This window comes from Manis pentadactyla, chromosome 2 (assembly GCF_030020395.1).
Source record: "Manis pentadactyla isolate mManPen7 chromosome 2, mManPen7.hap1, whole genome shotgun sequence".
Classification (NCBI taxonomy): Eukaryota; Metazoa; Chordata; class Mammalia; order Pholidota; family Manidae; genus Manis; species Manis pentadactyla.
In genome coordinates, this window is record NC_080020.1 from 22,729,815 (window position 1) to 22,752,971 (window position 23,157).

Genomic DNA, 23,157 nt, shown 5'->3' on the forward strand with positions numbered 1-23,157 from the left:
TCCTCCCACACAGAATTTCAGTTCACTTGCAGCAGCCCTGGGAGGCTGGGCAGAGTAGGGTAGGCACAGCATAGTACTCTGCCTCACCAAGTGGAAAAGATGGAGGCTAGGATGGTGGAATTTCAGGCAGTGGCCAGTTGGTAAAGATTTCATTCTAGAGAGAGAAGGCTTTTGTAAGCCTCTGGAATTACAGGTCCCCAAATCGACTCCTCCTCTGGCCACACTGGGTAGCAATTGGTCCAGTTCACAAAGGACTCTGAGAACACACACACACACACACACACACACATACCCCTAACTCAGCAGAGCCCAGCCATCCCTCTGACCAGATCACAGGCCCAGGCTCTTTGGGTCTGCAGCCTAAAACCCTGAGGGATAAATGCATTTTCATAACCTAGAGCCAATGGGTTATTTTCATCCCCACCCTTAGGTCTTAGTTTAGACCATTTGCTATCCTCTGAAACACTCTTCCTCCCAACTAAATGCCTCCCATTCTTCTAGACCCAAGTTCTGGACATGCCACCTCCAGAATGTCAACCATGACTATGACTTCCAATAACATTCAGGTCTTCACTCTAGCGTCACCTCTGGAGAGAGGCCTTCCCTTCCCACAGCACAAAGTAGCCTGTCCAGTTGCTCTCCATCTTAGCAGCATGGCTTTTCAGAAAATATCCTTTTATTTATCTGTAAATATCTTGTTGCTTTCTTTACTTGTCTCTTTCTTTTCTATCTCCTCAATTAAATGCAAGCTCCTTGAGGGCAGGAGCTTACTATCTGTCTTGTTCACTACTGTAACCCCAGTGCCTAAGAACCTACCTGTCCTACTGATGGCCGGGGACACAGAAGCCATAAAAAGCAAGGGATTTACCCAAGGTTACACAGCAAGTAAGTGTCAGAGGTTGGCCTAGCACCCAGGTCCCTGCACTGCAGCCCAGGGCACTTGGCCTGTCCCTACACCTGCCCTGGTTGACCCTCTGTTGGCCTATCTCATCCTTGCCTCCACGTGACAGTGGGGGCCAGAGCCCACAAATCCTTGACTACAGCGCTCTTCTTCTTCCCCAGGGGCCCATGGTGCCCTGACCTGGGCAGCCCTGCCTGCTTCCCCCTCAGTCCCTCCCATCCTGGCATCAGCAGCTCTGATGAGCTCATGTCTGAAAGCCTGGAAGCTGCCCTGCGGGAAAAGGTGCCTCCCAGGCCAGACCCCTAGGCCTAGAGGTGTGTTCGGCCTTCTAAGAGAGCAGCCCTGGCAGGTGGAAGAGGGTGCGGACCCCTGCCCAGCCTGCCTCCTGGAGCTGTGAAGTGGGCTCACAGGGAGACACGAGTCGGCCTCCACAGAGTGGGGAGGAGGTAGAAAGAAGGCTCCTGTGCTTTTCCCAGCCCTCCAGAGGCCCCTCTGCCACTTGGCACCCCCCCCCCCACTAATCAAGGAGATGCTGTGTCCCAAGGAAAGGGGGATCTGCTGCCTTCTATCACAGAATCACCCTCGGCAAATATCTTCCCCTCCCCAGCCTCAGTCTCCTCAACTCTAAAACGGGGAGATCAGAGATAATGCTAACTGAAGAGGCTAGGGGATTAGCTGGGAACCAGGCACCTAAATGCCACAAGAGTGCCTGGTTTTTTCACCTTAGGGGAAGAGCAACAGCTAGCAAGGGAGGAACACAGTTAAAGGCCTTTAACCATGTAAATGCTGATTCCAACCACAGCGTGGTTTAGGTGCTAGTTTGGGAGGTGAGGGGGAGCTAGGCCATGGCCAGAGAAGTGGGGGCCAGTGTGAAAGGCAGCAACTGGGAGCCAGGGTGGCACAGCAGCTAACAGTTTGCCTTTGGGAAGTTGTCTGGATATCAAACTAGAGTGATCCTAGTCCATCCTCCTTGTTGTGTGACTGGGGAAACTGGCGAGCAGAGAGGAGGGCCCGCCAGGAACCAAACACCTGGACACAGCGGCAGGGCGTTTCCAGCTGCAACCGGGGGGCCCAGTCCCCTGCGTGAGCTGACACAGCAAGTCGTGGGTGGAGGTCATCAGTTTGTTTGTGACTCTGCCCCAAACACAGGATGTGGGCCAGGCCTGGGGCTGGTGATGGGCAGGCACCAGCAAGGCCTCCGGGCCCTCAGGCCATGTCCCCTAGTCCTCTCATCAGCATCCCATCTTACTGTGTGTCTTGCCACACATGTCACAGGGGTGGGGCACCCTCCAACGGCCCCCACAGCCACCACCAGAGGGGCTGTCTCCAATGCACTGTCCACTCAGGGGTCACCCTCCCCACCCTCTCACTGGGGGCCAGAGAGAGCAAGGGGCGTGTCCCAAGATCACACAGCAAGTTGGTTTATACCAGGGCCACCTGACACTTAGGAAAGGGTGGGGAGTGGGACTCGTACTTCCCTACTCACTCTTGTCCCCTGTGGACTACCCAGACATGCAACACAGAGGGTCCCTGTCCTGATCCAGAATGAGCCCGTGATTTGGGGAGGGAAGTGGGGTGGAAAGATCTTTTCCCCAGAGTTCTCAAAGAGGTGTTGTCAGGGCGGAGCCCCTGATTCCAGTGTAGTGATTAGCAGGGAGCCCCACCCTCCACTCCCTTCACTTCCAGGGCCCCGTTCTCACCCTGACAAATGGGGCAATAGTAGGGATGTTGTGAGAATTTGATACGGAGCCCTCAGGACAGCTTCTGCGCTCCCCCGTAAGCGCTCAGGAAAGGCCTCGATTTCCCCAGGTGGGGCTTGGACTTCGGGGTCCCGTCTGCCTCGACTAGCAGACCAGGCGCCGCCCGCCCCGCCCGCAGGAAAGGGGTGCGCGGGGCCAGCACACGCCGTTCCGCTGCCCCACCGGCGCCCATGTTGGTGAGCCCGTTAGAGCCCAACCCGCAGATTTCTGGAGCCAAGCGTTCCCACCTTCCCCGGAGCTGAGCTGCGGGGCTCGGATGTCGTCCGGCCATTGCGCACCCGTGAGCCCAGGCCGCCCCGGCCCCTGGTCTGCTTGCGGGCTGGGGCTCTAGCCCTGGAGCCCCCACGCAGCCCTGGAGAGTGCCTTCCCAGCGTCGGGGTATCCTCCAGCTCCTGGGCTGCTGGAGAGCTTCGGAATTCCTGGCACACACACACCGAGACTTCCCCCACCCCCTCCCACGGTACAGATGGGGAAACTAAGGCCCAGAACGTAGCAGCGACTTGGCCAAGGTCACCCTGCGTGGGAGGACCAGAGCCCAGATGTGCCATCACCGCCTGGGCGGCGCCGGGAACAGCACAGGTGGGACGGGGCGAGGATCGCTTGGCCCCGGTACCCCTTCCCGGCCGGCCCCTCACTCACCTCGAGCCCGGCGGGGTCCGCGAGCTCACCCGCGCCGCCGCCGCGGCGGCGTACCTGGGCACGTCCGCCAGTGCGTCCCGCCCCGAGACCACCGCCGCCCCCTCCCCGCGCCCAGCGCCCGCTCCGCGCCGCTGCCAGGGCCACCGCCACGGCCACCGCCAGGGCCACCGCCTAGCGGGCTGCTCGGGGACCCGGAGCACCGAGCCCGCGGGGCAGGCCGGCGAGCCAACCGCGCTCCTGCCGCGCGCTCCCCCGGGCCCTAGCGCCGCCGCGCCCGCCCGCCCCGCCCCGCCCTCGGAGGTGCAACTCCCTCCCCCACCGGCGCGGCCTCCAGTCTCCGGCGGGTCCGCTTTTCTCTCCCTCTTTTCTCCTTGTGCCTCACTGCTGCCTGGTTGTCTGGCTCTCCGTTTCCTCCTTATTTTTTGAGTCTCCAAGTTGGTACTCAGATTCTTCATGCCTCCCCGTCTATCTCATACCCCCTCTTTTAACATCCCTCCAACTAAATTTCCTCTATCCCCCCTTTAAATGTCTTGTGGTTCTGTCCCCATAACCGACAACACCTCCCACCTCCCCATCCCGTTTCAGATCAGACCCGGATGCCTACCCTCTCAGGCTCATCTCCCCCTCTTCTCAGCCCCAGAGACTGTGTAGTAACTGCCTACCTGGGTAGGACTTAGGCAAATGGGAACTGAGGTAAGTTGCCACCTCCCCACCAGCCTGGTGCCATCCCCTGACTTCGCTGGTGGGCCAGCAACAAGGCAGGGTGCTGTGTCTCAGTTCCCCATCTCCTCAGTGAAATAAACGCCATTCAGATGGAGCTCAGCAGAGCCTCATGGCAGCAGTCAGTGTGCATCAGAATCACAGGAGAATGCTGGAAAGAGTCGAGATTCCCACTTTCTAGCAGCCTCTCCCAGTGGGGCAGGCGGTGAGCTTGGAAACAGGAGTGATAACAAGCACCCTTCAAATTCCCAACGATTTTGAAACAAAACCGCACTCGGAAAAATGTTGGCCTGAGTTTTCACCAGTTTCCCTGGGTTCCAAGTACCCCACCCTTTCATCAAGAGTGGTTCCACTTTCATCTGTTTTTTATGTCAATGTTCTGTGTTTAGATTTCTGCTAAAGGAAGTTAGAAATGAGCTGATGTAAGCCCACCCCAGCCGAGGTTCTGTGAAACACAGAACTGCCGGTGGCCTGGGTTTGGAACATCCCCTGTCCCCAGGGGACAGGCTCAGAGTGCAGGAGGTCAGGTGACAGAGGAGACAAACCCTCCTTGACTGCTCCTGTCCCTCTACTTGGCCTCATGGGCTGTAGAGAATTCCTTTGCCCCTGTGGCTCTCTTGTGTTGGGCTATCACAGACAGGGGCGGAGGGGGGCACGGAGGTTCTGGTGATTGACACCAGGCGACTTTTTACCTGCCCCATGAGTGCATGTGCTAGGAAAGTGGCCGCCTGGAGACAAACTGTGTGGGTGAGAGAGAAAGAGAAAGAGAGAGGCTAGGATTACTGTGTGGGTGGGTATGAAAAAGAAAGACATGAGGAAAAGCAAGGAGGACAGCAAGTGGTTCAGTCTGTACGTAGGTGTGTGAAGTGGGTGTGCAAGAGTGGATATGCCTATAGGAGAGAATGTGTGCATGCAAAAGAGATTTTAAAGTGTAGGTATGTAAGTAAAAGAATATGTTTTTAACCTGTATCTAAGGGAAGGAATATGTGTGCTTGTATGTTGCAGGTGGAACTGTACTTGTGTATGCAAATCTGACATGTGTCCACATGTGAAAATTAGGTATGCATGGGTAAGTGGGGTCTGTGGGAGGGTGTGTGCCAGCATATACCCCATGCATGGATGTGTGGGTGTCTGAGGGCATGCATGTGTGTGCATGTGTGTGCAGATGTATGAGTATATGCATGTGAATATTTGGATAGGAACATCTATATACACCGTGTGTGTGTACATGTGTGTTTGGGGGTGTGAATATGTGTGAACCCACATGTGTATATGTGAGCCATACATGAACCTGTGACCCCTGCTCTCACACTGTCATCCTCCTCTGTACAGTCATTGTGGAGGGGGCGTGGGAGGGCATGAACAGCATTCTTCCCAGCCTCCTGCTCTGTCTGTCCTCTTCCCACAGGCCTGAAGATCAGAAGCCTTTTCCTTGGCCCGGTGACCACTGTCAGCTCCTACCATGGGCAGGGATTCCTCTGCCTCAGTAAGACAGACATAGCCAGGGCAGTGCATCTGACACCTCAAATCCCCACCCACATCCCCACCCTTCAGGCTCAGAGCAGTGTCCACTAGAGTGGGCCTCCAAGACCTCTAGATACCCCAGACCCCCAATAACCAATGATTCAGAGAGCAGGATGGTAGCTGTCTCAAAGCCACGGGCAAAGGAGGAGCTAGATCAGCAGTGGGTCTCAGGTCTCCCTGAGTGTATTCAAGGAGAAGGGATTATGGCTTGGCAGAATCTACACCCCCCACGCACACACCTGGGCCCTGCCATCCATAACCTTAAAAACCTTTTTCCAGCCCCAGGTGGGTGGAAGAACACAGACTGCTGCCTTGTCTCCATGGAGACAAGGCAGCACAGAGGGTGGTTGAAAGCATGGGCCCAGACCTCCTGGGGTTCTAATCTCAGCTACTCCACTGGCAGGTCTGAGACTTTGACAAGTCAGTTAAACTCTTTATGCCTTAGTTTCCTCATCTATGAAACAGAAATAAGAAAAGTACGGACTTCATAGGGTTATTTAGAAGATGAAATGAAGTCCACCATACAAAGCGTTTAACACAGTGCCTGGCAGCTAAACTGGGAGACAGAAGCTCCAGGTTCTTATTCGAGCTTTGCCGACAAGTTACTGTGTGACCCTGGACAAGTCACTTGCCATCTCTGAGCTTCAGAGTCTCCACAAGGCTATCTATATCTTATCTACATCAGTGAGTCCTGCCAGTTGTGAGAAGCTGAGACTTTGTGGAGAGCCCCACAGGACACTTTCTTTACCACATACATTCGTCCGGGTTGGTAGCAGCTGATGGCAGGAAACTTGAGCTGCAGGCTTCTGCCCACCTCATCTTCCTGCACTCCTTGTTCCCCTAGCCTGCCAGCAACCCCATTCTGCCCTGCTTAGCTGGTACTCAGGCCTTAGAGAAATGGTACCTGTACCCATCCATCCCAAGTGGTGGGTGCCCAAGGCAGAAGATGTCACAAGCCATACATAGAACTGTCAGAGAGCACCCAAGAGAAGCAGTTATAATTGCGGAAGGACGGGTTTAATTGTCTGAAGATGCTTATAATCCTCTGGTGGTAATGGGAGGAAGTTAGAAAAGGAAGCTCTAATCCACTAATAACCTGGCAGCTTCACAGGCCTCTTCCCTCCAGATCTCCAGGCAGAGAGGAGAGACTCTGACCACTCCCTTTCCCAAGGGAACAGAAAGGCCAGTGTGGGCTCTGACCCAAGACCTCCCAGACTTCTACTCTGCAAGACCCAGCTTCCTTCCTACCTCCGCCTCCGAGAAGTCTTCCCTGCCTATTCCTTAAGCCTGAGGTTACTCTTGTCTCCTCTGCCCTAAAAGTGTCAGGACAGAACTGGATGACCATCTGGTTGGATGTTAATTAAAAAGAGGAATGAGCCAGACTGTGAAGCAAGAAGAGCATGATCACAGTCTCAGCTCTAATACTGACTGTGTGGCCTTGGGCAAGGTGCTTAGGTCTCTGTGCCTCAGTTACATCACCTGTAAAGTGGGGAGAACAAAACCTGCCTTGAAAGGTTCCAGTAAGATCCACGAGGATGAGATGCCATGAAATACCTGGCTCCATGTGAAAAGACACTAGGACTCATTAGAGGTGGTCCCTTCTTCTCCCCTCTCCACACATGGTCTCTCCTACTCCAGAGTGTCAGCACGTGACATTCTGCCTTTTATAAAGTATACAGAATACACTGGTGGCTAAGAGCAAGGCTCCATGTTAAAAAAACTGATTGAATCATGGTGTAACAGCTTGCTAACCATGATTCTTGGACCAGTCACTTAATGTTCCTTGGGCCTCAATCTGTAGAATGGATATAAGAGCAATATATCCCTCAAGGGGATTTTTATGAGATTAAATAAAATGATATGTGTAAAGATCTTAGCTTGTGAGCTTGGCCCATGAGGGCTTAACAAGTAATAGCTATTGTATTATTAAATTGATGACGATCATTTTAATTATGATCACCATCCTTCAAGTGCTTGTCTAGATTACTCTAAAATTTCCAAAAGACTGTTCCATCTAAGTTCATTGCAACCACGCAAGAGCTCTATGAGGTACTCAGGGCTCATATTTTTATTTGACTTTCAGGTCCTGGGCTCAGGTTCTTGGGGACCTGGATTTGGGTTGACTGGTGCGAGGGCCCACCTCTAAGCTCAAAGCTGCTGAGCCTTCCTGGGATACTCCTTCTTCTTGCCCCAGATGCCCTGAAAGCCCCTCCTTGGTCCTGCCCAGCTTCCGGTGTGACCCAAGCATCAGGGGGATTGGTATTATGGGGGGTGGTCAGAGCCTCGAATAATTTTAGAAAAGAGAGTGGATGGGATGGCTGCTGAGATGTCAGCCAGGACATCAGAGATGGCTGCAGAGAAATGAAGAGTCCCTTCAGTTTCCTGATGCACAAGCCTTCCCAGGCCTGTGTCCCCCGCGTGCCCTGAGCCCCCAGGATCTGCTGGCAGCAGCTCCTGCGTGAGTGAGCATGGCCTGGCTCTCGTCCGCCCCATCTGGACCCACTTGAGCATTTCCAGGGGCCTGGCGTTGGAGGTGATTCAGTGTGGGTTTCTCTGTCCCGCCCTGCTCTGCCGACTCCTGCTGCCTGTGGGAAAATTACCATCCTTCCTTCCTTCCTTCTGTGCAGTGCACGCCAAGCCCTCCCCTACATGCTATCACTGGGTCCCCACTGCAGCCCAGGTGACGTGGGTCCTTCCTCCGTCATATTTAACAGATGGGAACCCAAGGCCCTGGTAGGAACTGTGGGCCCAGCTCAGCCCCTGACAGGCCAAGTGACCCAGAGCAATCTGCTCCTCACTCTGGCCCTCAGTTTCCCCACAGGTAAAATAGGGAGGTCAGCCTAGCTCGAAGGCTTCAGTCTCTACCTCATAAGCTCTGCAAGGGCAGCAACCCATCCGATTTGCCCTGTGCCACATCCCCAGTGCCCTCAAGTAGCCAGCCCTCAGTATGTGCAATGAGGCCATCCTGCCCCATCAGCTGCTCTGGAGTCCATGGTCGTTTGTTGCCAGAATGATTAAAGGGCAGATGAGAGAGAGAGAGATGGACTTCTTTTTAACCGAGCATGGTAACATGACTTTCTCTCATTGCCTTCTCATGTGCTCTTTGGCAGAGAAAAGAGTGGGCTTAGATGTGGTACAGCTGGAACTGCATGTAACTCACAGCCTCCCTGTCTCTCCACAGCTGTTAATCTGGGCATGCCTGTGGGACTCTGATGGACTCTTATGTGTCATGTGAAAACAGTCAGGAGACCCTGTGCTAATAAGATTGTGGGTCCCCCATGACTCTGGCAATCCAGGGGAAAAGGGGCATGAGCTTACCTGGTTTCTGGGCACCTCTGGGTCCAGCAGTGGGGCTGCAGATGGCCGTCGTCACTTGCCGGGCCTTCACCATGTCCCAGTCCTGGCTGGTCCCATTTTCATGCTGGGGCCCCACTCGGGCCTCCTTGGAGTGGCTGAGTGGCTGAATGCCCAGGGCTCTGGGCAGCTCTGGTGCCTCTTGGGTGGCTCCACAGGTGGAGTTGTGCCCCTGCCTGCTGACCGCCCCTTCTTCCTCCAAGTCTGTGAGGCTCTCCTCTCCTCCGCTCTCCTCTGCCTCCAAGGCCAGACACCGGTAGCTCCCATCAGGGATCTGGAAGGTGCAGGGAGTAGGCCTGTCTTCACTGCACCCAAGGGGTGGGGGTGGGAGGTGGGGGCCCAGCATGGTGCTGCCTCTCCTTAGCGGTGCAGGGAAGCTGGTGCCGGGGTGGCACAGGATTGGCCACCTGTGCGAATGCTGATCTCTGCTCCCCTCCGGGCCTCCTCTGGCTGTCTGCAGCTCTGCCTGCCTCAGTAGACTCAGAGCTGGGGCAAGGTCCAACTGGGGGCCTTCCTGGGCTGGGGAAGTGGTGGACCCCCAAGACCTCCCTATTAACCTGCCTCTGGTTTGTGAGGCCTCCTCCTTCAAGATGATCTATCTGCACAGAGAAAAAAGAAATAACACATGAGACAGTTTGCTGGGTGTTCCAGGATGAATTTGTGAGATCTGTCCACCTTAAGGTGGCCCTGAAAACTGGCTGGGGTTTGGGGAACAGATCCCACACATCCATGGGAAAGTCTCAAGCGTCAGTCATTTGACATCCCAAATTTTTGCCATACCCTTATGCCACCTGACACTGTTTGCTTAATATTTTCCTTTAAGTCAATTTTAAATAACTTATTTTGATTACTTTAGATTTAAGCAATAGTTGCCCGAAAACCACAAGTATGTTGTGCTAAGTGGTTTTTCTCCCTGAAACACATTAAATAAATACCCAGTTATTTAAAAATAGTTATCTGGGCACTGCTTAAAAAGAATTTTCTCACATGCCACCAAAAGTACATACACTGCAGGACCCACAGGAACAGTGGGGCAGAGTGTGCAAGACTGGTGCCAGGGGTACTGGTGGAGGCTGTGCACCAAGGGAGATGGTGTAGCAATATGCTTTCATGCCCAGGCTTTGAGCTAGAATCCCAGCTCTGCCACCTGTGTGACTGACAGCAAGTCACGTGACCTCTCTGAGCCACCTCAGCTTTCCCGTCTATAAAATGGAAACATAATGTCTCCAATGCAGTGCTGCATGGAGGATTAAGCAAGAAAATGCATGCATAAGACAGCGCAGTTTCTGAGACCTAACTTACTACATGTTGGCTATTCTTTCATTCCACAAAAATTTCTTGAGCTCCTAATTACACTACAGACACCATAAAAGGTACTTGGGATACATTGGGGGTGCAGAAGATATGGTACTCTGGCTCCTAAAGCCTTAAAATCTGCTGGGGGGAGCAGTGAATGATAACAAGAGCAATGATAATAACAGTATGATGATTTATAAAAGTTAACAGTGATGACAGTCTTGGAGAGAGGGAAGGGAGGCTTCCTATTAGGGATGCAAAGAAGGGTTGGATGGGAGAGAAACTTGGGCGGAAGAATTGGCTTGGCTGGGAAGCAGATGGAGAGTGGGTGTGGAGGAAGAGGGAGGGGTCTAGCATGCAGCCCAGTTTGTCACTCCGGTGACAGCATGATTTCGTTAACAGAGATGAGGATTGCATGGGAAGGAACAGGTGTCTGGGGAGCAGGGAGGTAAGTTTGATTTGGGACTTCCGGGGCACATGAGCATAGTCAGCAACCATGGGGTCTGGAAAGCAGAGGAGAGAGAATTCCAGGCTGGAAACAAACATTTGAAAATCATCTAGGGAGGCACCGGGTAGAGGCGGACAAGACGCCCCAGGATGGGCAGATAGAGCTGTTATCTTTACACTTGGGAGGAAACCTTGGAATTTACAGATCTTGGTTTACAGATTTTGAAGTCCACTATTACTTAGCTGCGTAAACTCTGGGTGAGTGTGAACTCTCTGAATCTCACTTATCCTTTTGCAAAATGGGGAGAGAAGAAGTCCTCCCTGCCCATTAGTGTGCTGGCTGTCCCGTGGGCAGTGAGAAGCCTGAGAACTGTAGATGTCTGTGGACACTGGTGACCTCAAGACCTGCAGTGGCCTCAGCTGCGGTGGCACTTGGCCTGGAGGCCACACCTCTGCCCCCAGGCAGGGTGAGGTACCCCCAACCCTAGCAGGCTGGGTCGAGGCCTTGATTTCTAGTTGGAGCTGTGCCAGGAGGGTTGGTAGGCAAAAGGAAAGATAAGCACATTACCAGGCTCCAGGGTAAACCAGCGTCAACCAGGGAAATGCAAACAACCCAGGATCAGAAAGATAACAGGCACCTGTTACAGCAGCCTCAGTGGCAGGGAAATCAGCACAAGGAAACCAACTTCCTGCCTGAAGAAGACTGAGTACTCACAACAATGATTCTGTGCTGGGTTATTTACTTAGGTTATCAAAATAAATCCTCACAACAACCCTGTGAGAGGTACTGTTGTTACTGTCCCATTTCAATGGTGAGGAAAGTGAGGCTCAGAGACATGAAGTGACTTCTTGCCTCAGTCACATGGCTAGGAAGCGACAGGGCTGGGATCTTAACCTAGCTCTAACACCCTGAGCTGTGATGGTGGTCCTGGAGACATAGGAGATGGCTCGAGGGCCTCGTTCCTCTCCAAATTCTTTCTCACTCACTAGCTGCTGCCACATATCTACTAGTGGAGATTCAGGGAATCTTAGAACCTCATGAAGGGCCGCTAGAATTCTGAAGAGACCTAAGCAGCTATGTGACCTTGGTCAGGTGTCGTCTGCACTCCACAGTCACTTTGCTCAAAGGCCCAATGGTGGCTTTAGCCAGATGACGCTGGAGGGTCCATCCAGCCCTGGCATTGCCAGATGCCAGGATTCTAAGCCCTGCCCCCACCCTCTGCACCACCTTGGAGGCAGATGGCAGCAGGCAGGAGACGTGCGCATGGGGGCAAGGCTCCCTCTGACGCTCTGCAGGGGCCTTGCCTCACTCTATTCCTGCTTCTGTTTTGCTGTATTTGACAGTGGCCACGGTTTCCAGGAAAGAAGAGAGAGGCGGAAAAGTTAACTTTCCGCCACCCACACAAATATTTTTGGCCAGAGTTGTCTTCACGCTGCCAAGCCAGGAGGGAGGGGTTGGCAGGAGCACCCTGCGTCAAGTCTCCTTCCCCAGGAGGGAGGACTCCCCGTGTGGGCCCAGCCCTGGAACACACCCTGCTCAGGAGAGGGGCAGCGGTGCGGGCGGAGGTGAGGATCCATAGCATAATGGCAGCTGCCACTTCCTGGGCACCTGCCAATGCTGCGCCAAGCCTCTTACCAAACACCCCTGGGGGCAGGCCTGTGAGTGCTGTTTAGAGGAAACTGAGGCATGGAGAAGTGAATTCCACAGCCTGGGTCACAAGGCAGTGAGCGGTCAAGCAGGAGGGGAATCAAGCTGCTGGGCCCTGTGCTGTTACCCACTGCCCTCAGTGGCCGCAGACCCTGACTCCAGAGACCCCCCAACAGCCCCCGAGGTCGAGCTCAGACACAGCACCCCCATCTGTGTGGGCAAGCTCCATGGTAGGTAGCAGGGAGCCCATTCCCCGGCCTCAGCAGAAATGGGAGGGTGGTCCTCTAATGCCCGTTTCTCCCCATCTGGCCACAGGCTCTAGGGCGTTAAGCCTCTGCAGGGCTGATAAGAGTCTCACAAACTTACTGTCCTCGTCTCAAAAAGGGCACACTGAGCCCAGAGCAGGGAAGTGCTTGCTCAGGTTGTACAGCAAGTCAGACATGGCCCTGGCACGAGAACCCAGGTGCCCAGACACCCACCTCCAGCTCCTCCAATAAACCCAGCTCCTCCCCACCCACTGAGGGATCAGCCTCCCCTCCTTCCTTCCCAGACCTCCCATGAGTTTAAGGAGGCCCCCAGGACTAAGGGACTAGCTGAGCGTCAGATGCTCTACCGTCCCTGTCAGGGCTGTTCTGGGGGCCTGCTGAGATGTCCTGGGGGTCTCTGTTGATGGTGAGCCCACAGAATGTGGCCTCGGGAGCCTCACGTCCTGCCTGTGCTCCCTATCTGGTGGGGGAAGGGTACTGGCCCTGGAATCAGCTCTGTCTCCACCACCCAGTGGTTGTCCCACCTCAGGCATGTGTCCTCATCTTTCTGAGCTTTGGTTTCCCTATCTGTAAAACGGGTTATAACAGGACCTACTTCATGGGCTTGTTGTAGGGAATAAATTGAAAGATATAGGCTCGTTTCTTCACTTGGCTGGAAATGAGGGAACACTGCTGCATGCTCCTCACCTGCTGGGCTCAGGGACGCTTGGCATGCAGTCCAGGTGAGTGTGAAGCACAGTCCTGCCTCCCCTTGATTCCCTGTTATCTGTGGTGCCCACAGCCTGACTCGTGGCTGCAGAGGAGGGTAAAAGGATGATGGGTGCTGAGGATCAGGGCTTAAGTAGGTCATTGCAGGGGTCAGGGAAGGGGGTCCTAGTTTCTACTCTTCCTCCAGACTCCCTCAGTCATGCTGGGGAAATCACAGGATCTGATTCTATCTGTGGTGGGGAGACATAAATAGGCAGAGGAGAGAAGCAGCCCAGAAGACTGGACCCTTGTTCCTCCCAAGGCTTTTTTGCCCCAGAAATCTTACTTATAGTCTCTCCCATCACCATCCTCTACAGGGTCTAGTCCATTCTTCTAAAGTACAGCTCTGAATGTGTTGCTCACTTGCTCAAGAACCTTCCATGGCTCCCCATTCCCTGTGGAATAAAGAAACCTCACAAACAAAGGAACTGCAGATTCAGAGGCAGAGCTCATGATTCTTGGCTGAGAGGAAGGAAGGAGGGCTTCCTGGGGATGATGTGCTTCAGTTGGATTTGAAGGAATTTGACAGGAAGTGGTCGGCATTCTGATAGATGGAAGGTACTCCATCTATCAAGGCCTAGTGAAGGCAAAAAGGCAGGAGCACATAAACCTGGGAACGCTGAGGCAAGGGCATGTGTGGCAGGGCGAAGGGAAGTGAGGCTGGGAGAGAAAGAGGCTGAATTATGATAGGCTTTAGTTGCCTGGACTCGCTCTTGCTGGCTGGAGTGCTGATGTGGGGGGCAACCCTCCAGAATGAGGGAGCCACGGCAAGGCCTGGCTCTGGGGTGCAGCTGGAGGTGAGAATCTGAAACAAGGGCTGGCATACAGGGATCCCTGTGAAAGGAGAATTTTGGAGCAACTTCCTCCGTGCCTGGCACAGTGCCAGACACATAATAATAGTAACAATGATAATTGCTGATGTTTATGAAGTGTTTATTTACTGTGTCAGGTGCTATTCCAGATGCTTTGTGACATTAACTCATTGGCTCCTCATTACAGCCCTATAAGGAAGGTGCTATTATTATCCCCATTTTACAGATAAGGAAGTCGAACTTACGTGACTTGCCAAGCCCGCATAGCTAGTAAGTGGCGGAGGCAGGGTTCATATCCTGATAGTCCAGCTCCACATATCACTCTTATCCATAAAGCTGTACTGCCTCAGTAGTTTAAGTAGTGAATGAATGAATGAGAAGGAAAAAATGGGTGGATGGGAGGATGAAAGGATGGCAGGGAGGGAGGGAGGAGATTATCTCCAAGCCTGGGGTGTAGTGGTAACTCAATAAATATTTATCAAGTGGGATAATGAATGTGGGTGACTGGGGCATTAACTCTATGGAGTTACCCTAAGGAGAAGGGGTAACTCAGGATGGGTCCAGATGGCTCAGGGTACACCCACCCACCCACCCTCTCTGGCAGCCCCTGGGCATCAGAAGAGGGTGGGGGTAGGTCTGGCCTGTCCAGAGCTGAGGTCTCCCTGCCACTAGGAGAAAGCTGCTGTCCTCAAGAATCCGAGCTGAGAGGTTGTCCCCGCCTTGGCTCATCTCTCCCAAGGAGGGGCTGAGAGCCGAGGTGGGGTGTTTCTTCCCCATGGCTCCAAAGAATCCCAAGCCCCTCCAGCTTCTGGCACTGGTGAGCCTGAGGAAGCCTGGCATCTGCCATTGCCATGCTAAGTGCCACTTCCATGCAACGGGCCTCAGTTTCCCCAGCTGAATAAGGCCCTGGGCAGAGCAGTTGGTGGGAGCAGCAGCAATCCCTGAGTCCTCCTTGGACTCACCCTGTTCTAGCATTTTCCGCAGGCAGAGTCGGTCCCACAGGGATGCGGCCCCAAGTTACTGACCCCCCCCTCCAGTCCTGCAGTTCAGGCTGGCCACCCAGCCTGCTCTCGCCTCTCCTTTCTTCCTACTTCTCTCTTCTGCTCTGTTTCTGTCCACCTCATGGAGCAGGAGTCGGTGTTGGATGGGCATCACGTGAAACTGCGGGAAGCTTGGGAAATGTTGGGAAACTATCTCTTGGCAAGAAATAGCTGTGAGGCTCTAGGAAGAATTACCCGAGTTGGGTACACTGGGTGGTCTCCATAGAGAAGAGAGTCATCCAGGCCTCAGTTCAACCCCGTGGTAGTTGGGCAACTTTGGACCAGTCACATTCTCTCACTGAATTTCAGTTGCCTTCCTGGTAGAATGGCGACGCAGCCGTCCATTCATTCACTCACTCACCCCACCCGCATTCACTGAAGGCTTGCTCTGTGCCATCCGCTAGTTTAAACGCCGGCAGGACACAGAGAACAAAGAGAAAGAAGCCCTACCCACGGGACGCACACATGTTAGTTGAGGTGGTGGAATAATAAACAAATAAGAAAGCATGTCAGATGGTGGTGAGTGTGGAAGAAGAATTAAGCAGTAAAGGGGACTGAGGCGTGCCGTGTATCATGAGGACAGAGAAATCAGTGTGTTGGTATGAAAAACCTTGACAGATGCCATCCTGTGTTTTGTATGACATATGTATTTCAAGTTCACTTTTATGTTAAATTCTCATATGTAATTATAAATACATAAAATCAATATTAGGTGGCAAACTCAGGAACATAAGGCCTGCAAATCCCTAGGAGATATATTTCTTATGCTAATATTCTGATTATTCAATCGTCCACCATTTTAGAACCTTCATGTTCCACTATGAACATGTCTACCATTTAGGATTGAGTATTTTTTAGAATCATCTCTATAAAAATATGATTTCACATATTAGCATTACTTCTTTGAGAACGTTCTTTCCCAGAGTGTCTTCTCAGTGTAAAACACATGCTATACAATTTGGATAATAATAATGACAACATATAGTAGTTGTGAGGATTAAGGTAACATGTATAAGTGCTCAGTAAGATGCAGCTATTGTCATTATAACTACTTTTGTTAAAAGGTGACTGGGGATATAATCAGAACAAGAGCTACCATTTATTGAACAATTACTGTGTGCTGGGCACTGTACTGGTACATTCTATCAATTACAATCTTGTTTATTTACCACAATAATCTTAAAAAATAGGCACCTACTGCTATCCCCATTTAGTAGATGGAGGAATGGAGACTTAGGGAGGAATGGATGAGTCTGCCCATTGCCCCAGAGCAGGAAAATGACCAAGCCAGGACTTGATGGGTGCCTGGGACCTGGCGTGGTCACACAGGGGTTCTTGGAGGTTCCGGACGAGGCCGTTTGGCACAGTGCAAAGACCCCTTCAGTCTGGCTCTGGCTCTGCCATGCCCTCTGTACCTTTGCCACATCCCCCACCCCTGGGTCTTGGTGACCCCCAACCACACAATTACAGGGCTGGGCCTGCGGTCTCCAAGTACCTTTCCAGCTCTGGATTGCCCATGAATCCTGGCACCCAGGATGCTGGAGATTTGAGCCTATTCCAAATGAACTTGATGAATCCAGCCTGCTCACAAAATCAGCCAAATCCCCTTCACATCACATCTATTTCTGCCTTGCTGGGTTTATAAATATGTGGGCCAGGGAACCAGCTTTAGCAGAACTGGAGAGAGGAGAGTCTGAAGTCATAACTATAAATACAGGGCCAAGGCTGGCTGGGGTTGTGAGGGCACACGGCAGGGTCCAGGCCAGCCTGGAAAACCACTTCTCAGGAGTCCTGCATGTAGTCCAGTCTCCTCCTGAGAATGCAAGAAGCCAGCCTGGAAAACCACATCTCAGGAGTCCTGCATGTAGTCCAGTCTCCTCCTGAGAATGCAAGAAAATGGAGGTCTGGAGGGGCAGGGACTTATGTAAGGCCACACAGGCAGGAAGGGTCAGAGCGGGCGTGGGGCACAGGCTCCTGGTTCTGTGTAGGCTGCTCCCGTGCCACCTACCACGCACTCACTAGTCCCCCTTCATCCCACGCTGAGGGATCAGACTGGGAGAGACATAGCATGATGCTATGATAAAAGTTTATAAAAATAAGCTTCTACTATAACATACTGTGTTTTGTCTATTGACTATATTGGGGCTCTCAAAAATGTCATTTGAGAATGAGTTTTATTATGAAAATTTCAGGAAATTGCTAAGTACATCTACCTCCCACTCAGCAGGAGCCCCTGTTTGCCATGCAGAGTGGTCCAGCTGTGTACTAGAGCCCCCCCAACCCCACTGACCCAACAATCAATTATGGAAATCTCTTCCCAGCTCTACATTCAGTAACATTACTTTGATACCTTGAAAATGGCCTTGCTGGGAAGCATTATACCATGGAAATGGGCAGATGCTACAAACCAGGTTTTTTAAATCTCTCCAGAGAGCCAGGTGTTAAACATTTATCAGCACAACACTGATTAAGACCATGCCTAGTGAATCCCTGTTTCCTGGCTTTCTGAACTTGGGCCAGTTATTTTATATCTCTGAGCCTCCATTTTTCCATCTGTAAAATGGGAACCATAACCACACCTACACCATAGCTACTATAAGGGCTAAATGAGCTTGCACCCCCAAGGGTTAGCCCAGCAATTGCCAAACCTGTGTCCATTTTACCGAGGATCTTTTACATGTTCCAAAGCCCTGGCCACACCCCAGACCCATTCAATCACACTGTCTGGAGGTAAGACCTGGACACCAGTATATTTTGAAATTTCCCAAGCAGTTCCAATGTGCGGAACAGGTTTTGGTTCTTTGCTAGCACTCAGCAGCTGTCCAGGAACCATGGAGGGAGAGGAGGCAGTACAGACCCCTCCATTTAACTCATGGGGTTTCATGAAAACAATTCATATTAAAAGAGTGCTGGGATTTGTTTGTTTGTTCTGTTGGAAGCTCTGAGCTGCCTGAAGTGTGCAGGAGTGCTGCTTCCAAGGACCACAGAAGGGACTGTTGCCTTCTCACTTCCAGATGTGCTCCTGGAAACCCCTACACTCTCCAGAGCAGGAGGGCCACAGGCGTATATACCCCAAGGAGGCCTCACTGCATATGGTATTCAGCTGGCTGGCTGGGGAGGTGGAGAGGCCTCTGCCAGGTCTCTCCCCAGCCCCTAAAGAGAGTCAGGTTGACTCTCCCTGCCCCATAGGCCAAGGATCCATGGAGCTCAGTTTAGCCAGAGAGACCAAACTGCTGGCTTGGAGGACTCAGCTTAAGAATAGAGACATCAGTGCTTATGCCAAGAGCTTCACGCCTCAGCCCATTATCTCCCTGCACCATTACCAACAATAATCAGTGAGAAAAACAATTACAATAGTGGTTGATATTTATTGGATTCTTCCTATGTAATCAGATATACCACCAAAGTACCTTCACAGGTAGTCTAGTATAGAATTGCTCTGTTCAATATAGTAGCTATTAGCCACATGCACTACTGAGCACTTGAAATATGGCAAGTTCAAATTGAGGTGTGCTGTAAATAAAGAATGCACACCAGATTTCAAAGACTTAGTACCCAAAAAAGAATGTAAAACGTCTCAACTTTCTTTAAATTATTACATGTTAAAATGATGTCATTGGGGGCATAGAGGGCAAGTATCTCAACATAATAAAGGCCATATATGATAAACCCACAGCTAACATCACACTGAACAGCGAGGGGCTGAAAGCTTTTCCTCTGAGATCGGGAACAAGACAGGGATGCCCATTCTCCCCACTGTTATTTAACATAATACTGGAGGTCCTAGCCACTGGAGGTCAGACAAAACAAAGAAATACAAGGAATCCAGATTGGTAAAGAAGAAGTTAAACTGTCACTATTTGCAGATGACATGATATTGTACATAAAAAACCCTAAAGACTCCATGGCAAAACTACTAGAACTAATATCAGAATTCAGCAAAGTTGCAGGATACAAAATTAACACACAGAAATCTGTGGCTTTCCTATACACTAACAATGAACTAATAGAAAGAGAAATCAGAAAGAGAATTTCATTCACAATAGCATCAAAAAGAATAAAATACCTAGGAATAAACCTAACCAAGGAAGTGAAAGACCTATACCCTGAAAACTATAAGACACTCTTAAGAGAAATTAAAGAGGACACTAACAAATGAAAACTCATCCCATGCTCTTGGCTAGGAAGAATTAATATTGTCAAAATGGCCATCCTGCCCAAAGCAATATACAGATTCGATGCAATCCCTATCAAATTACCAACAGCATTCTTCAATGAACTGGAACGAATAGTTCAAAACTTCATATGGAAACACTAAAGACCCTGAATAGCTAAAGCAATCCTGAGAAGGAAGAATAAAGTGTGGGGGATCTCACTCCCCAACTTCAAGCTCTACTACAAATCCACAGTAATCAAGACAGTTTGGTACTGGCACAAGAACAGAGCCACAGACCAGTGGAACAGAATAGAGACTCCAAACATTAACCCAAACATATATGGTCAACTAATATTCGATAAAGGGGCCATGGACATACAATGGGGAAATGACAGTCTCTTCAACAGATGGTGCTGGCAAAACTGGACAGCTACATGTAAGAGAATGAAATTGGATCACTGTCTAACCCCATACACAAAAGTAAATTCGAAATGGATCAAAGACTTGAACATAACTCATGAAACCATAAAACTCTTAGAAAAAAACATAGGCAAAAACCTCTTAGACATAAACATGAGTGACCTCTTCTTGAACATATCTCCCTGGGCAAGGGAAACAAAAGCAAAAATGAACAAGTGGGACTATATCAAGCTGAAAAGCTTCTGTACAACAAAGGACACCATCAATAGAACAAAAGGGTACCCTACAGTATGGGAGAATATATTCATAAATGACAGATCCGACAAAGGGTTGACATCCAAAATATATAAAGAGAACACACACCTCAACAATCAAAAAGCAAATAATCCAATTAAAAAATGGGCAGGGGAGCTGAATAGACAGTTTTCTATAGAAGAAATTCAGATGGCCAACAGACACATGAAAAGATGCTCCACATTGCTTGTCATCAGAGAAATGCAAATTAAAACCACAATGAGATATCACCTCACACCAGTAAGGATGGCTACCATCCAAAAGACAAACAACAACAAATGTTGGTGAGGTTGTGGAGAAAGGGGAACCCTCCTACGCTGCTGGTGGGAATGTAAATTAGTTCAACCATTGTGGAAAGCAGTATGCAGGTTCCTCAGAATGCTCAAAATAGAAATACCATTTGACCCAGGAATTCCACTCCTAGGAATTTACCCTAAGAATGCAGCACTCCAGTTTGAAAAAGACAGATGCACCACTATGTTTATTGCAGCACTATTTACAATAGCCAAGAATTGGAAGCAACCTAAATGTCCATCAGTAGATCAATGGATAAAGAAGATGTGGTACATATATGCAATGGAATATTACTCAGCTATAAGAAAAAAACAGATCCTACCATTCGCAACAACATGGATGGAGCTAGAGTGTATTATGCTCAGTGAAATAAGCCAGGCGGAGAAGGACAAGTACCAAATGATTTCACTCATATGTGGAGTATAAGAACAAAGGAAAACTGAAGGAACAAAACAGCAGCAGAATCACAGAACCAAGAACGGACTAACAGTTACCAAAGGGAAAGGGACTGGGGAGGATGGGTGGGAAGGGAGGGATAAGGGCAGGAAAAAAGAAAGCGTGCATTACGATTAGCATGTATAGTGGTGGGGACACAGGGAGGGCTGTGCAACACAGAGAAGACAAGTAGTGATTTTACAGCATCTTACTACGTTGATGGACAGTGACTGTGAAGGGGTATGTGGGGGGGACTTGGTGAAGGGGGGAGCCTAGTAAACATAATGTCCTTCATGTAATTGTAGGTTAATGATACCAAAATTTAAAAAAAAATTTTTTAATGATGCTATTGGGACTTAAATAAATATATTACTAAAATAAATATCACAAGTTTCTTTTTTCCACCTTTTAAAAAACATTTTTGTGTGGCTACCAGAAAATTTAAATTACATATGTGCTCACATTGATTTTCATGGCCAGCACTGGCATAGAGGTCAGAGGGTATGCTCCCTGGTGCCACACTGAGGGCACCAAATTGCATTCTGTGTTTGTCGCTTGCCAGCTACGAACCTTGGACAAGTTATATAACTCTGGGCCTCAGTTTCCTGATCTGTCAAACTAGGATAATTATAGCCCCTCCCTCTCATGGCTTTGGTGTGGATTTAGCGTGCTCAGCACAGAGAAAGCATTTCGTAAAGATCAGCTATCGCGGCCGTTTAGCAGCGGGCTCAGTGATTTCCTTGGATTATCTCATGCCTCAGTAGGTGCTCAGCTCCCTGTTGCTGGTGGTGAACAAGCAGAGCCTCGGAAACTCCTTGGCAGGCTGCTTTAGAGGGAGTCCAAAAATTGAATGGGTGGGGGAGGCATTGGATGAAATGGTTTTTGAAGATGGCTTGGCTCCTGGCATTGACACAATGTTATGCTGCTGTCTGTCCCTTCTTGGTGTTCTCCACTAATCCTCTCTTCCCCACCATATCCTTCTTTCCTTCCCCAAATTTTCATTCAACCCAACTAAATATGATAAACACCTAAAGGTGCCACAGGGGGCCAGTGTCATACAGGAGAGATGAAGGGGAGAGAACAAAGTGCAAGCAGGTGTGCCTCCTGCCTTCAAGGAGTCTAGGGTGGGCAGAAGGGCATGAGATGGTGTTAAACATCTATAATACAAGGTGAGAGGTGACAAGAGCCAGGAGGAGTTGCTTGACCTGTCTGGGCCTCAAGTTGTCCACCTGCAAAACTGGGCCATTGATAGCACTGGTTCCTAGGCATTAGTGTGAGGATGAGATGGGATGATTGGGCGACGCAGTCAGCACCAGGCACACAGACAAGCTCAGGAAGTGTCGCTCATTAGTCCGGTTCCATCGTGTCAGTTCTGCTCACCTTTCATTCACTCAGCAAGCAGCTTTTGAACATACACTGTGAGCCAGGATGGCTCTGGGAACTGGGAGCACAGAGAAAACAAGCCACTCTCCTGGAAAATGCTGTAAATAGGGCATGGTGAGACAGGAAAGACAGAGAATGAGATAGTAGACAAATAAATAAACTAGGTGATTTCAGAACATGCAAAGCACCCTGTAGGTGACAGTGGAAGGAGTTTCACCCCCTTCTCCAGAGCAGCAGCTACTGCATCCCCAGGACCTAGTGCAAAGCCTGGCACCTCGTAGGTGCTCAGTAAATTCATGTTGACCACATCTCAAGCGAGAGACACGATGAGGTGTAGAAAAGAGTAGGACTAATTCTGTCTGGAGACTTTCTCTGATTGGGGGAATCAGACTATAGTCCATTAATGACCTGGCAGGCAGGGAAGGCAGAAGCCTAAGCTAGAATTATGACCTGCTACCTTCTATGAGCTACTGACTTCAGGAAAGCCCTTTCTCCAAAATTGCCTCGGTTTATCCCTTCATGAAGTGAAGGCGGTAGGCAAGGTCCTCACCAAGGGCTCCTCTGACTCTGATCAGTCTGCAGATCTACCTCGTCCGAGACTATGTCCTGGTCCTAATGGGCAGTGGGGTGGGGGTGGGAATTGAGGCCATACAGAGACCCCAGGCCAGAGGAACATGCCCAGGCCTCCCTGGGGACCCGTCATCTTCAGCACCGCTGTGGGGGGAGCTAAGTCAGGAGATGCTGGCTCAGGGTGGCCAAATGCTGGGACTGGGAGGAAACTAAAGCCCCATCCAATTCTGAGATTCCCTTTCACTCAGGGCTCCCAGCCTTGGCTTGTACGTCTCAGTTGCGCTTTCCCCAGCGGTAGCTCCTTCATTCCATCTTCAGTATCCCTTGTCTACAGAGGTGAAATCTCCCTCCTGGGGTAGCTCCCTCTACCAACCACACGGGTCTTAATCCCCTCATCTGAATATGTTCAGAATAAGTTCAGCCCTCTTTCTACTCCCTCCCTCAAGGTAAC

The 23,157-nt window shown here is 50.7% G+C and overlaps 1 protein-coding gene and 1 long non-coding RNA gene across 7 annotated transcripts in view; one reads left to right on the forward strand and one right to left on the reverse strand.

Annotated features, from left to right (window-relative positions):
- SYNPO (synaptopodin) overlaps positions 1-23,157 on the reverse strand; it is a 53,026-nt gene that overhangs the window by 24,252 nt on the left and 5,617 nt on the right. For 2 of the 4 annotated variants that reach the window (XM_036881567.2, XM_057490698.1), the window contains one exon: positions 8,863-9,497. In XM_036881567.2, coding sequence (XP_036737462.2) covers positions 8,863-9,244 — 382 coding nt within the window. In that variant the 5' untranslated portion in view covers positions 9,245-9,497. Of the gene's footprint in view, positions 1-3,300; positions 3,539-3,962; positions 4,059-8,862; positions 9,498-23,157 lie in introns of those variants that run through there. The other 2 variants (XM_036881570.2, XM_036881569.2) reach the window with 2 other exon arrangements.
- On the forward strand, positions 326-8,079 carry LOC118910439 (uncharacterized). Of its 3 annotated transcripts, XR_008993320.1 has the most exons (5): positions 326-3,240; positions 3,886-3,993; positions 5,026-5,079; positions 5,429-5,506; positions 6,671-8,079. It is a non-coding gene; the product is annotated as an uncharacterized LOC118910439 (long non-coding RNA). The 3 variants fall into 3 exon arrangements; XR_005023973.2 differs by having other exon boundaries at positions 5,429-8,079; XR_005023974.2 differs by lacking the exon at positions 3,886-3,993 and having other exon boundaries at positions 5,429-8,079.